The sequence below is a fragment of the Tripterygium wilfordii genome, chromosome 21 (assembly GCF_013401445.1).
Source record: "Tripterygium wilfordii isolate XIE 37 chromosome 21, ASM1340144v1, whole genome shotgun sequence".
In the NCBI taxonomy this organism is placed as follows: domain Eukaryota; kingdom Viridiplantae; phylum Streptophyta; class Magnoliopsida; order Celastrales; family Celastraceae; genus Tripterygium; species Tripterygium wilfordii.
The window spans coordinates 18,007,602-18,023,397 of record NC_052252.1 but is presented as its reverse complement, the minus strand read 5'-3'; the positions used below and the strand labels follow the sequence as shown (position 1 = coordinate 18,023,397).

General features: G+C 37.1%; 2 protein-coding genes across 3 annotated transcripts; one reads left to right on the top strand and one right to left on the bottom strand.

Annotated features, from left to right (window-relative positions):
* The first annotated feature begins 4,355 nt into the window (after nt 1-4,355).
* On the top strand, nt 4,356-6,836 carry LOC119988724 (exocyst complex component EXO70H1-like). The gene has a single exon (XM_038833876.1). It carries the CDS (start codon nt 4,762-4,764, stop codon nt 6,673-6,675), a length of 1,914 nt encoding a protein of 637 aa, XP_038689804.1. The 5' UTR covers nt 4,356-4,761; the 3' UTR covers nt 6,676-6,836.
* A 470-nt stretch (nt 6,837-7,306) lies between these two features.
* On the bottom strand, nt 7,307-11,016 carry LOC119988638 (putative pectate lyase 21). Of its 2 annotated transcripts, XM_038833748.1 has the most exons (5): nt 10,769-11,013; nt 9,813-10,164; nt 9,521-9,731; nt 9,205-9,273; nt 7,307-7,716 (listed from the first exon to the last, which is right to left on the bottom strand). In XM_038833748.1, the coding sequence occupies exons 1-5, from the start codon at nt 10,893-10,895 to the stop codon at nt 7,480-7,482; spliced, it is 996 nt and encodes a 331-aa protein (XP_038689676.1). In that variant the 5' UTR covers nt 10,896-11,013; the 3' UTR covers nt 7,307-7,479. The 2 variants fall into 2 exon arrangements, with proteins under 2 accessions (XP_038689676.1, XP_038689677.1); XM_038833749.1 differs by lacking the exon at nt 9,205-9,273 and having other exon boundaries at nt 10,769-11,016.
* Nucleotides 11,017-15,796: the final 4,780 nt, after the last annotated feature.

Sequence of the window (15,796 nt, the reverse complement as noted above, 5' to 3'; positions counted from 1 at the left end):
CGTTGCGCTGGTACTACTGGTCACCTCTTTCATGGAGTTTTAGGTTAGTCTCTGTTGACTCTTTTGATTGAAGCAAGAATGGCAGCAATAGCAGGGACATTGATTTGAAGCCATCATCAATATCAAATTATCAATAGCATGGCATAACAGGATGTATCAAGCACCTTCGTCTTTTAAGATAAAATTACTGTCTCTTCGAATTAAGATAAATTCATAATTTTGTTCGAAAGTAGCCTAGTTCTAGATCTTGAGTTGAAGTATTCATGGTTGTTCTTCATTATTGGAATAATATGCCGCCTGCTACCCTCAAGAGGGATTTATGTCTGTTGAACGGATAACATTTTGGTAATGCAGAAGCCATATGGACCAAATCATAGAACTTGCATGAGATCCAACCATTTATGCACCCCAACCACATTGTGTGGAGACAACCTTTTTTACTGACGATTGTAGTCACTCTGTCTGTTTTTTATCGAAAATTTCACCTGCTTCATACTTAATGGGCCGGCCATAAGACTCAGTGGTCTGTAATCAAACATAAGCATAAACCACAAGACCCATAATTCTTCCACTAGAGCTCTTCATCAAGACCAGAAAAGTCATGATATACTCAGTGGCTGAATGGGCTTTTTACAAATCAAACTTTTCAAACTCCAAACAAACAGAGCATTGCTTTCTTGTTGAATCCAAAATTTATGACGTTAAAACAAAAAAACAAGTGCATTGTCCAACATACCTTTCATGTCTCCTCTTCACATCCCCAATTTGATTTTGCCTCTCCTTTATACTACTTTGGGAAAGATAGATTCCCTATCTAAACGTTCATCTTCTCAACTTATTAATTTATAGCATCTGCAGTATAAAAATCATTGTTCTAGCAAACCAACAAAGAAGCAAGAGTTAATTTTGATGGCTGGATAACCTGGTAGACCAGCAGATTTCATTTCCAACTACTGCCCTAGATTGTACTAGAATGGCTTGTCGTTAGTATGCATTGAAGAAAATTATCATTTATCTGTTACTCTAATTACTACTTAAATGACCTGGATGATTTGAGAATTACGGATGCCTACGTGAAGGGCTGCAGGCTGCAGACTGCAGACTGCAGACTGCAGTGATCTAATTTCCCACAAAAAAAAAAAAAAAAAAAAAATTCAGGCTTTATTAGCACTTTTTCAACAGTAGACTTTGTTTTAAGCCAAAAATTTGTCCATTCAACTCTTAATTAAGGTCATGACTTATTGCCTTAAATTGACTCCCAGATTTCTTTGTGCATTAAATTGAAGATGTATTAAGATTCAAACATAGGTTTTAGTATTTTGATTTCCTGATCTTTGCATGTGGTATAGTAGATAATAATAATAATATATTACAAATGAGTCATTGGTTGAGTGGCAAATGAGTCAGTATTATTGGTCAATAGAGAATACGAGTAGTCCAAATGACACTCATGTAGTCATGTGTGTGATATTTAATAGAAGTTTCGAGTTTGAATATTCCCATCCCCTCCTTGTATTCAAAAAATATTATTGGTCAATAAGAAGGAAAATAAATTAAAATTTGCAATCGACTTTATGACCTGTCCTATATGTTGACTTTTTCAATTTGTTGCATAAGACTGACGACCCAAAAAAAATGAACAAAATAATTTATACTTACTTGAAGTTATTCACATTTTTACTTATTTTAAGTTATTATCTCACCTTGAATGATTAAGATTGTTTAAATTGCTATCGACTTATTTATACACAGGCCCTTATATATATATGCACAACAACTAAAGTTTTCATTACAAACTGACCATTTCAAAGGTCGTATATGATCACAATCACTGACGTTTTATCGGATGGGTGTTGTTATCCTGCTAACAGAAAAATCACTAGATGATCATATATTTTGAACTATATATATATATATATATTTATATATTTATATATTTATTTATGTACAATATATCAAAACGTGAAAAGTGAAAATTAGTGATTGATAATAAGTCAAAAATAGTGATTGATAGTAAGACAAGCCAAGGGTTCTAGCAAGGGCAATAGAAAAGTTGCAAGAAACGTGGATGGGATCTCTTTGGAAAGAAAAAAAAATTTTGAAAATAACAAACCAAATTTAAGGTCACATGTTCAAGGAGCCAATGACATAATTGCCGAGGAAATACATCTGAGAAATTTGCTTCCCATGCGTTCGCATTCCAATTCATGCAACATTAAAAACCACGAATGAAACTATGAAAGCAATATTGAGAGAGACAATACAATACATTGATCCTATTCAAAATAATCCTATTCAAACTGACATTCCTGCGCCACCCAACTCAAGTCTCAATCATGGGCATCCTCCTGTCTATTTTTGCAGACTTATTATCTCTCATTTTTTTTCCTTTCAATATTTATTTATATACCACAAGATTATATACATATGTGGCCATGTAAGGTAATCAGCTTCAAAATTCAAAAGTATAATAACCACTAAAATGGATCAATTACAAAATTTCCTCCTGAAGATTTCAAATTTTTTTTTGAAAAATACATGCCTGCCACAAATATATAATATTATTCCCAAATCATAGTACTGCTACTAATTCATCTAATAATGACCTAAGGGCCTGTTTGGTTTCAGTATAGTGCTATTATAATAGGGATCTTGTTATGTATAATCAGAATACCAATTTTTGACAGGTATTTTATAAGATATGTCAAGTAGTGATGATGTGAATACAATTACCATTACATTGTAATGAATAACCAACCAATAGGACCCTAAGCGTAGTGACTATTACGAGAAATACAAAAAACATCAAATTAGCGTCACGACTTAAAAGTATGAGTCATGTTGTTTAGGAAGAATAAAATTTTTAGTGCCAAGACTGAAAAGTATAAGTCGTGTTTTTTGTCATTTTAAGGAAGAATACATTTCTAGTGTCAGGACTTAAAAAGTACATGATGTTTTTGAGAAAAAATAATAATGCACTAGAAGTTTCATCAAGACTAATTGAAGTAAAATACACATATGTAGATATATGTAATATCGTATTTTAAGTCCGCATAGAATAATTCATATATACATATATACACACACAATAAACAAAAACAATTTGAGTAAAAAAAATTGATTTTTTTTGTATTATATATTCGGTCAACAATATTTTCAAATGGCCAAATATGGTTAAAATCCCATAACCGAAATCCTTGGAAAAATCTCCAATCAAAATGGGTGTTTAACTTAGTCTATTAAACTTTAAGGTATAACGACAACTACAAGATGCCAGATACAAACCTTCATGAGTGTTATCATCACCAGTTGTCATAAAAACAATATGGTTTTCATAATAATAATATACTCTATTAATTTGCACATGCTACCTATAGTTTGTATCTTGACTTAGTCTAATCTAGCCAAAGAAAAAAACAGTAATTAGATCCTAATATTACAATAATAGAAGTTATTATCACTAGTTCAGACAAAAACAATATTGTTTCGTATCAAGGCTGTAATTTCTTACTTGACCAGAGCAAGATTTTCTTTATGAGGTTGACATATACTATGTTAAGTATCTTTTAAGGCATCAATATCATTCTCTTCTTCACAAGGCAAGGCATGGGTCTGGGATTTAAGAAAAAATTAAAACAAATCCCATAAGATTTGTGTCAAATAAGAATATTGAATCCTTGTCAGTTGCATATTGGAAGAACATGTATTATTTTGAAAACTTCATCATTATATAAAGCAATATTGACAAAGTCAGATCCCAAATGGGACTTGTTAATTATAAATGTATTCTTAGATAGATATATGATATTGAATAGATAGTTTTTTTTTTTTCTGTTTTTTAAATCAAGTCAAGTCAAACACAGTACATAAAGGCTTTTTATTTTGAAGTGTGGAAAGGGTATTTCGATAATTTGATTTATAAAGTATATGAAGCTTTTAAGTTTTAAGTATTCTTACCAGAGATAGACTCCAATTTCAAGTCTCTTGTAGGACCCAAAACAACAAATAAGATCACTTTGCCTCTGCGATAGGGTTTCTACACTTTTTTCCTGCACGAGGACGGTGGAATTTGACAGGAACCTACAGAGAAATAAACACACACATGTAATAAGTCTACATGTATGAATACAAAAGCCAAAACTTAAATTCATAGAATATTGTGGTATTGGATTGATCAAGTTGCCTACTGATTAAAGACCTGAACAAATACTTTTTTAAATGAAATAAACAAGTCTTAATCAAGAGGTCTTTCCAAGTTGTTTCCTGGAAAAGTTTAGGATTTATATCCATGAGTTTTGAGAAAAATCATTCAAATCAGTCTATACATATTTACAGCATAACAAATACACTTTTTTAAATGAATGCAGCAGAATAATAAATAAATCTAACAGACCTTATCATGCCCTACAGATGTTGGTGTGTATACATACAAACCATTCTTCTCAATGCTTATTGGTCTTCTCAATGCTTATTGGTCTAACAAGCCATGTAAACCCATTTCTCTAATCTTGCGGCTGTTTCCTCTATAAGAAGCCTTTTATAACAACAGTGGCTCAAAGCAAAGGCAAATAGCTGCAATACTGCTCTCAATAACTAAAAGAGTAATTGGGAGCTTCTTTGTGCTAGCTATTAAGCTTTCTTCTGCAGTTCTTAGTTCACATAACTTCAGGCTCTCAATAACTAAAAGAGTAATTGGGAGCTTCTTTGTGCTAGCTATTAAGCTTTCTTCTGCAGTTCTTAGGTCACATAACTTCAGGCTCAATGTTACTCACAGACTCTCCAAAGGTTAGCACACACTCACCAAGAAAAGAAATGCCTCAGTTTCTGTCCTCCAACAGTCTTACCTCTTCTTACTCATTTGCAAGCCCTCGAACACCTTCCTCGCCCATCCACTATGCATTTTCTCAATCAATGATGGAAGAAAACATTGACAATGAAGAATCAATTATCACCAAATGGGATCTGAACTCCTCCTCTTTCACAAAAATCATATCTATTTTCAATCATAATAGAAAGGAAGCCACCGAGTTTCTCACAAGGGTCAAAGATTTGCGCCAAGCCATGCATTTTCTGGTTGCTCAGAACTCCAGCTCTAGTAAGCTTGTACTTGCTCAGACGCTCATGCATACTGCTATGAAGAGACTTGAAAAGGAGTTTTATCAGATACTGTCTGCAAACATCGACCAACTCGATCCAGACTCAGTTTCAAGTCGATCCACAGACAGGACAAGCACGATCGAAGATGGTGATGACTTTGGATCTGAAGAAGAGTTGAAATTGGCAGGTGAAGAAGAGTTGAAATTGGCAGGTGAATCGATCACTAAGGTGGACAGAGTCTCGGCCCTTGCCATGTCAGACCTTAAGTCCATAGCTGATTGTATGATCAGTTCTGGTTATGGCAAGGAGTGTGTTAAAATATACAAACTCCTCCGAAAATCAACGGTGCAGGAAGGACTGTATCAACTTGGTGTTGAAAGATACAGATCTTCTCATACTCATAAAATGAATTGGGAAGCACTTGAGCATGTCAGTAAGCACTGGATGAGTACGATAAAGATAGCCGTGAAAACTCTGTTTACTGGAGAAAGAATTCTCTCCGATCATGTGTTTTCAGCATCTAACCCAATCAGAGAATCATGCTTCTCAGACATCACAAAAGAAGGAGCAAGAAATCTACTCAGATTTCCCCAGCTTGTAGCAAAGCAAAAGAAATCACCAGAGAGAATTTTCCTGCTAATGGAACTCTACAAAGTGCTCTTTGATCTTCACCCCGAAATAGAATCAATATTCAGCTTTGAATCAATGTCTGTGATCAAAATACAAGCTCTTTCATCGCTTCAGACACTTGGCGAGTCAGTCTGCAGTATTTTATCAGACTTTGAATCAACCATTCAAAAGGACTCCTCAAAAACTCGCATCGCTGGTGGGGGGATTCACCCACTGACTCGTAAGGTGATGACTTATCTATCTTCACTTGCAGATTACAGTGGGATTCTCTCTGAAATTTTCACAGCTCATCCTCCTTCAAGGACTACACAGTTGCCTGAGTCTTATTTTGACAGCACAGCACCCATAATGTCAGTCCACCTAGCACGACTCATACTAGTCCTTTTCTGCAAGCTTGACTGTAAAGCAGAATTATACAAAGAAATGTCTTTGTCATATCTCTTCCTCACCAACAATCACCACTTTATCGTTGAGCAAGTTCGTTCGTCTCACCTCAAGGACCTCTTGGGGGATGATTGGGTGTCTAAGCATGCTAAGAAGGTTAGACAATATGCCCTGAGCTATGAATCCATGGCTTGGACTAAGGTCTTCTCAACTTTGACCGACACAATTTCCCCAGCAATGACACCAGAGGTAGCTAAAGAGTGCTTTCAGAGATTTAATGCAGCTTTTGAAGAAGCATATAGGAAGCAGACATCATGGATTGTGCCAGACAGGAAGTTGAGAGATGAATTGAAAGTTTCAGTAGCAAAGAAGCTCGTACCCGTATATAGAGAATTCTATGATGCACATTCACCGATGTTGAGCGGGCAGAAAAACTTGGAGCTGCTAGTGAGGTTTGGGCCAGAAGATCTAGGAAATTTCTTGTCAGATTTGTTTCATGGTACTTCTAGTTTGGGTAGCTCATCTTCATCAAGGAATTCACCACGAGGATGCATGCCCCGATAAAATAAGAAAATAAATACAGCACACTACATATTGGGATCAAATGACCACCAGTTCACAAAATACACGTTAAAATATATACATGAATTTCCCTGTAATGGTGTTCTTAGAGATTTCATGTTGTAATACTGTAATAGTACACAAAGCCAGTTACAAAAATGAAAACCAAGACTTTCACATTTCTCTGCTTTGCTTGATTTAATGTTACAAAATAGTTCTTAGTACTCGCACACGACAATGAAGACAAATTCTAGATGATTCCAGCTACAAGAAACATTAATTTAATAGATGTTAGAATGCTATCCTATATATCTAATGCATTGCTACATTGTGAACTGAAGTGCAGACAAATGAAGAACAGCTTTGTAATCAGACATCATTGCTCAACTTCTTTTCTATTGATGGGGGTTGGGGAGGGAGGAAAAGACATGAGATAAATATAGTCCCTATACCACTCTCCAGGCTGTAAAGAAAATTTTACAGGTTCCACACAAGGTAAAAAAAGGTAAACAACATTTGTGTACAAGGCTTTGCAGTGCACAAGGTGGTGGACATGCAAGATGTACACAGATCTTCCCTCCGCATAATAGAGGCTGGAAATAACCTTTCCATACAAGAGAAGAAAAATATTTCGAGCTTTGAAATCAGACATCATCACTGATTCTTTTTTCTATTGATGGGGAGTGGGGAGGGAGGAAAAGATATAACTTCAATAGTCTCAATATCATTTTCCAGGATGTACATACAAGAATACATGTTCAATACGAGCAAGATATAAAATAAAATTAAAAAAAAGGTAAATCGGACCTATGCAATTATCGTCAGCTCTGTTGGTCGAGGAATGGATTGCCAACCAGTACAAATTTGCAGAACATCTTTCAGAGAATCTCCAGGGGCTTCCATGGTCCATGTTGGATAATATATGCTTGGATGGAACACCGACTCTTCACCAACCTCTGTTAACAAGCATGGTTGAGCTCCATTAAGGAACTCATCTCCTTCAGATTTTATCAACCCTGATATCTTTTCTTCCTTGTCCGCTGCCTACAAAGCAGTCATGGTAGCAGAGTTTGTAACAAACAAAATTAACAGTCAGAAATGTACAAATTTGTTCTTTGGACAAGAAAACAATACGAAGGAAACATAGCTTATATCTTCTAAGAGTTCAAAGCACTTCAAGGTTGAACATTAAAGGAAAGTATGTACAGAATACCAAAGAATACGGCTCCATAAAAGATAAAACAATACTTTCTCAGAAATTTAAAGGAAATTTTGCAGGTCAATACCATGGACTCAAGGTTCAAGATATTTCACCATAGTATATATATGTCTTTGGTCAGTACTTAAGGCTGTATGGTTTAACACTTACACAATAAATCTACAGTTTCACATTTGAAGCATCACCATGGAAATAGCATTTGTTTCCAAGTGATAGGTCATTCCTCTGTTAAACACAAGACACTAGGGTTTTGTACACTATGCATCATGTGCTAGAGATTGTTTACAATCCATTACTGACAATTGGCCATTACCTGAAGCTTAATAATTGAAACATGATTGATTATCGTGTCAAAGTTAAGGCCTTCATTTCAAATCTGTACAACCCTATTTCCTGCAAAAGTGACATTAGTTTTTTTCTTTCATCTTTGCTTCAGATTCTTTCATGATAGACCACCACACTCAAGACCAAAAGAGTAACAATAGAAGAAGTTTAATCAAAACAAAGCTTGATATCGGGTGCTCATGGAAGACATTCATACACATTGTGGGCCTGCTGGCACAAACCCATTGATTTAAGTTTCTTGGATCAATGACAAATTAAAAGATATGCTTTGATACTCATAAACTCATATCCTTTATCAACTATTATTGGTAGGACTCCCCATCAGGAAGAAAGTTATGGAGCAAAGCAATGAACAAAGTTACAGTAATAATTAACAATATTAACAGAATTGAATAACAGGTAAATGGTCAGATGCTCAATTGCTTCCAAAGCCAAAAACCAAGATGGAAAATACTATCGACCTGGACTGCTGGTAGAACCATTTTCTCATTCTGTTCCTGCTTGCTCTTTTTTCAATCAGTATCACTTAACAACATTCAGAAATGGTCTTGATACAATTCAAATACCTTTTTATTCTGCATTATCAGAAACAGATTGGCTGGCCGATTTTAGTTTTCCATAAAACTTATATTAGCCGAAACATTCGCATGAACATAACATAACTAGCTGGTCACCTAATAAGTAATCAGCATCAACAATACAAAGAACCCTTGGAAAGATCAAATAATATATCACTAAGTTATACTTGTGTACAATGAGTGTGTACCGTCAAGTTCAAAGTTTTACTAAATGAAGCATGTTTGAAGCACATATGTCGAGTATGTTGTGTTGTGCCATATTTATACCACGGAATTTACTAATCTGCTATTAAATTTACTATCATCTTCGTAGCATCAATAGGACATTCTTAAGTAAGGCCTACTTGATGAAAAAAATTCCCCATGAATAACAAAATGACATCATCTAACCTTCTCCACATAATATTCAAAAGTCTTTTTCTTCTGTCCAGCTTCATATATATTGCACTGAGAGTATATCTGACAGAATAAAATATATTGAATGAGATTTTATAAATCAAAGAAAACATGCTATGCTCATCATGATCATCAACAAAGCCTTTATCCCAAAAGTTTGGGGTCTGCTACATGAGTCAATGAGAACATCACCAGAAATCCACCACATGTATTTGTTTTCTCCATTCATTTCAAATTAGGTAGCTATGCTCAATATGCTAAATTTGATGTTGCTTTGTATGGGTTAAAAAAAAAGACAAAGATCATTCACCTGAGATTCGACACTTGCACAAACAGCATATATTCCCCAATTTCTCGTGTAATTGTTGTACAAGTGAACTTTTCCAAATCTAACGCGTGGCTGTCTCTGTCGTGTTCCATCAAAAAAGCAATGGTGAATGGTAACCCGAATGCATCTATCACCAACATGAGATGGATCTGCTCCAATAAGCATTGTCTTGTCGTGATTTGTAAAGTAGCATCTGGCATCAGGGGAATCCATCAGATATTACTACTGATCCACCACATTCATTCGCATTTACAATAAGCAAGAATTCACCTACCTAGATACTGTAATATCTGTGCTTTGTCTTGTGATATCTATGAGTCCGTCATCATAATCACGAAGGCTGCATCGGTCTATCCATATGTGCCTGGAGTTTGGCTTTATCTGGATCCCATCAACATCATGTCCTCTACCCCCTTCAAACTCCAGATTGCAAATAATTATGTGTTCACATTCCTTTAGCCTTAATCCTTTGCCTGTGAGCTTAACCCTTTGGCCACGTCCATCGATAGTCTTATAAGACGAGACATTCAAGTAAGATGACAGTTGTATAGTGCCAGAAACGTCAAAAACAATCCATAGGGGTTCCTTTCTCCGACATCCTTCACGAAGTGATCCCGGACCATCATCTACCAATTGAAGAAAAGACTATGGTTAGTTTACAACACACTATATCAAAAACATTAATTAAACTGCCCGACGACATACAGGTCATAGCCTTCAAGGGCGAAACACCACCATTCATACATCTTAGATAGTCACAAGTAGTACAGTGAGAATATTCATATCCTGATTCCTGTGGAAGGAGTGATAGCATGGATTCACTTCCCACCTTTCATGTTAAATTTACTCTTCTACATACAGCTGAAAGCAATGTGTGTGTATTTAATCAACGCTTGAGATTCACTACAGAACGAGAAGAGCATATTATAACTCTGAATTGCATGGATTACTAATTCAATTCTACTACAAAGTGAGGGGAAACACATGTTCTAAAATTTGTGTAAATAAAGAATTATCAAAACATGAACTATGCCCCAGAGGACCTAATTATTAGGTTAAAATCAGCGGTTTCTATCGTCTGAAAATTCATCAACGTAACAACCAGAATTGATTCCACCCAACTACGAGTAAATGAAAAAATCTGATAGATTCCCCGAACGAACAAGATAAAACGTAATCGAAAAACACGAAAATGAAGTGCATATTCAGAATGAGAAAAGAAGAGAGAACCAGCAAGATTAGTGACATGGTAGAGCAATCCGTGGAGGCCGCCGATGGCGAAACGGCCAAAGCCCTCCGCGCGACCGGCCAATGCTCTCAGGCTGAAGTCCACATCAGCGTACGGCAGCATTGCCATGGCGTCGTCTATTACGGTGAGAGCTTCAATGTCAGAATATCTCTCCCTACGGCAGACGACAGAAATTTATAGGGGCTCCTTTGCTATATCCGCTAGTAGCGGGCCAGCCGGACATGTGTCGTTTCGCCAGCGCCCGAATATATTTATTTTACTTTAAACATACTAGCTTATTTTGGGCTTTCATTGAAAAACTCCATTTCTTTTTTCAATGGTGAGCATAATCCTAAGATTGAGGCAGAGCTCGAGTTCCATACTGCTTCTGCATTACACTGTACGGTTTCAATGGCTGTAGAGCCTACTTCGCCATCCGCTCACCCACTGTAAAGTAAAACTACTCATATGTCTATCAGAGATTGCTGAAACTTTGTTAGATAAGGAAGACTTGCAGATATTAATCAAATCCCACCATTAATGAGGGGTTCATTAATGCTGTTCAGAGGTTGATGCCAACTGTGTTGCAATAATTCAATAAAAAAACCTTATACTGTAAGTTAGGAAAAACAGATGAGTTAGAAGAACAGGAACACAAGCCAAAGTTCCTATTTCTCATGACTCTTTTGCGCAGGTTTCTGTGTCAAGTTTCCCGTGGTCGGAGGTGGCCTGCTGGCCTTGCCTTGTAGAAGCCTTAGTGTAACATATAGCAGCATTTGTTGAGTGACTTGCATATGTTTGTAGTTAAATATATTTATGTTTATCTTAATGTTGTATTTTACTTCTCTGTCCTTGGTCCAGGGGCATTCTAGTAAGTCTACTGTTTGTCTATGTTAGGGTTATGTATTATCGAACTGTCCGTGTGGTAAGGGCATTATCTTTTGAATCCTAGATCTGTGCAATCAGGTTGTATGGGATATCCATCTCTGTTGAAGCTCTTGTGATAATCTTGTTGATTTTGTCTTAGTGCTTTACCTTACAGTGGTATCGGAGCAGGACGAAACCTTGGGCTGCAACCAGTGGTGAAGAAATGGCGTCTTCGGGTGATCGATTTACGGTTCCCATGTTCAATGGCGACGACTATACCTCGTGGAAGGTAAAGATGAAGACTTTTCTCATGTCAGAAGGGTTGTGGAACATTGTAGTCCACGGGTACACAGAATCCATGGATGACAGCACTCTCAGTGCTTCAGCGAAGAAGGAAATGGAGAGTACCAGAATGTTGAATGCCAAAGCGCTATCCAAACTTCAGAATGGTGTAGGAAGCACGATCTTTCCCCGTATCATTAGGGCTTCACAGGCAAAAGAAGCTTGGGACATTCTTACTAAAGAATTTGAGGGAGATAGTCGGACAGTGATTATCAAGCTGCAGAACTTGAGACGTGAATTCGAAAATTTGCGAATGGTAGAAACAGAGTTGGTGAAGGATTTCTACAACAAGGTGGTGGATGTTGTCAATCAGATGCGAACCTTGGGGGAGGATCTCCCAGACCAGAAAGTTGTTCAAAAAATGTTAATCAGTTTACCAGAGAGATACGATGTGGTGGTAGCTGCAATTGAAGAATCCAAGAATCTCAGTGAGTTGAAGCCTGAGGAACTTGTTGGGTCACTGGAAGCTCATGAACAGCGACGACAGAGGCGCGGAGAAAGCAATAACACAATGGAGTCTGCATTTCAAGCTAAGCTCACTTTCAGGGAGGACACCAGAAAAGGGACACAGTCAAATTGGAGAGGTGGAGGATCTGACAAAAGTACTAGCTCAGGTACTAGTAGTGATAACAATTACTCTGGCTCCGGAAAATTATGTGATATCTGTAAGAGGGTAGGCCATCTAGCAGAAGCTTGTTGGCATAAAGGCAAACCACAGTGTCATCACTGTAAAAGGTTTGGGCATATACAAAAAAATTGTTGATTTAAGTCAGAAAACAAGGCTCACTTTGCAGAATTTAGTCGTGAACCAGAAGAAAATTTGTTTTATGCCACTCAGTCTCTCGTGTCCTCAAAACCCACTGCATGGTATCTTGACAGTGGTTGTAGCAATCATATGTCTGGTAATGAGGGTTTATTTGAGTCTATTCAATATGGTATTATCACCAAGATAACATTAGGAAATGGTAAAGTGGTGGAGTCTCTAGGGAAGGGGAGAGTGAACATAGTAACTGAAGGAGGAGTAAAGTTTATCAATGATGTCTTGTTTGTTCCTGCACTTAGTTGCAATTTATTAAGTGTGGGACAGATGATGGAGCATGGGTACAAACTGATTTTTAAAAGTGGTGGGTGTATGATATATGACAGAGAAAATGAAGAGAAGGAGATGATGTTTATTCCAATGAGAAGTCATAGGAATTTCATGGTGGATTTTAAGCAACATGAGCTCTTAGCCCTTAAGACTGAAGCTGAAATAGATGAGGATACTCAGTTGTGGCACAAAAGATTCTGCCACCTAAATAGTTCTGATCTCAAGCTCTTGTCTCAAAAGGAGCTTGTTATTGGACTTCCAAAGATGGCAGAGTTGCTAGGAATATGTGAAAGCTGCATGATGGGAAAACAACATAGAAGTCCCTTTCCTAAACAAGGGACATGGAGAGCTAGAGCTGTTTTAGAATTGATCCATACAGATTTATGTGGGCCTATGCAAGTTCCTTCTATCAGCAAATGTAGATATTTTCTCACATTTATAGATGACTTTTCAAGGATGATTTGGGTTTATTTTTTGAAAGAAAAGTCTGAGACATTTTCTGTGTTTCAAAATTTTCAAATTTTGGTGGAGAAGGAGAGTGGAAAGCAAATAAAGAAGATTAGAAGTGACAGAGGGGGTGAGTACACTTCTGAAAAATTTGAACAGTTTTGTCTGGAGGAAGGAATTACAAAACAACTTACTGCAGGTTTTAGTCCTCAGCAAAATGGTGTGGCAGAGAGAAAAAATAGAACAATTATGGAGATGGCTAGGACAATGTTAGCTGAGAAGAAGATACCTAAGGTTTATTGGGCAGAGGCTGTAAATACTGCTGTGTATACACTAAATCTGTGTCCTACTAAGGCAGTGAAAGACAAAACTCCATCAGAGGCCTGGTCTGGAAGAAAAGCTTCTGTGGGACATCTCAGAGTTTTTGGCAGCCTTTGTTATGCTCATATCCCTGCTGAGAAGAGATCTAAATTGGATAATAAAAGTAGAAAATGTGTTTTGGTTGGATACAGCTCAAATTCCAAAGCTTATAGAGTCCTTGATGTGGAGACGATGAAGTTACTGGTAAGCAGAGATGTGGTCTTTGATGAAAGATCAAAGTTGACATTTCATGATTTGACTTCAAATTCTGGTAGTAATACTTTGCCAGAAGATGGAGATTTGATGGTTAACTCTGACTTATCTACAGTGGAGCATAGTACTCCAGATGAACAGCACACTCAACAGCCTACACTGGATGACAATGTTGATGTTGATACTGGTATGTTGGATTATGACTTTGATAGTGATGAAGAGGGTGTGCCTAGAAGATTGAGGAGTTTATCTGATGTATATGCAACATGCAATCTGGCTGTGTCTGAACCACAACGATTCAGTGAAGCTAAATTAGATCATGTGTGGTGTCAAGCTATGCAGGAAGAAATTAACATGATCATTAAAAATGAGACATGGGAGCTTGTGTCCAGACCCCTTGATCGAGACATTGTTGGAGTGAAATGGATCTATAAGGTGAAGTTGAATCCAGATGGTAGTGTTCAAAAGTACAAGGCTAGGCTTGTGGCAAGGGGCTTTACACAAAAACCTGGAGTGGATTTTCAGGAAACATTTGCTCCTGTAGCTAGACTAGAAACTGTGAGACTCATTCTATCTATAGCAGCTCAGAGCAGATGGCAAGTTCACCAATTAGATGTCAAGTCAGCTTTCTTGAATGGCATTCTAAAGGAGGAAGTGTATGTAGCTCAGCCTGAAGGTTTCTTGGTGGAAGGGGGAGAAGATAAAGTTTATAGACTCAAGAAGGCCTTATATGGTTTGAAACAGTCACCAAGGGCCTGGTATTCAGAGGTGGATAAATTTTTCCAAACTAAAGGTCTCCAGAAAAGCAGGAGTGAAGGTACTTTGTATACTCTGAGAGAAGGGAGATCAATATTAGTGGTGTCCATATATGTTGATGATTTGATAGTTACTGGAAACAATGAAGACTTGATTCAGAATTTTAAAACAAATATGATGGAGGCTTATGAGATGAATGATCTGGGGTTGTTAAAATATTTCTTAGGAATTGAAGTAGACCAATGCAAAGAAGGTATTTTTATTTCTCAAAGAAGCTATGCAAAATCAGTGCTTGAGAGGAACAACATGCTTGGATGTAATCCTGTGAGTGTGCCTTTAATAGTAAATCAGAAACTCTCTAAAGAAGAAGATGTTGATATTGAGGAGGTGGATGCTGGAGTGGATGTTGTTGCTTATCGAAGTTTAGTAGGAAGTCTGCTATATTTAACCACCACCAGACCTGATGTGATGTTTGCTGCCAGCATGTTGTCCAGGTTTATGCAGAATCCTAGTCCAGTGCATGTTGGCACTGCCAAAAGGGTGTTGAGGTATCTGCAGGGAACTCTTGAATATGGGATTTGGTATGCTGCTGGAAAACAAGTAAAATTGAGGGGATTTTGTGATAGTGATTGGGGTGGATGTTTGGATGATTTTAAGAGTACATCTGGTGTTTTGTTTGATTTGGGAACTGGAGTGTGCACTTGGGCATCCAAGAAGCAGAAGAGTATTGCTTTGTCTTCAGCTGAGGCTGAATATGTTGCTGCTTCCAAAGCAGCAGCTCAGGCTATGTGGGTTAGAAAGGTGTTGGCTGATTTGGGCTTTCCTGTCAATGATGCTACTGAAATTCTTTGTGATAGCAAATCTGCAATTGCTATTGCAAAGAACCCTGTTGATCATAATTTAACCAAGCACATTGCACTAAGGTATCAATTTGTTAGAGATGCTGTTGAAGATA

Excerpts from the sequence above, each read along its gene's own strand:
- LOC119988724 (XM_038833876.1), top strand. The coding sequence starts at position 4,762 with ATGTTACTCACAGACTCTCCAAAGGTTAGCACACACTCACCAAGAAAA.
- LOC119988638 (XM_038833748.1), bottom strand. The coding sequence starts at position 10,895 with ATGGCAATGCTGCCGTACGCTGATGTGGACTTCAGCCTGAGAGCATTG. Across the intron at positions 10,165-10,768 it reads CCATGTCACTAATCTTGCTG|ATGATGGTCCGGGATCACTT; the intron begins GTTCTCTCTTCT and ends TTCAATTGGTAG. Across the intron at positions 7,717-9,204 it reads TTGAATATTATGTGGAGAAG|GCAGCGGACAAGGAAGAAAA; the intron begins GTTAGATGATGT and ends ACTGCTTTGTAG.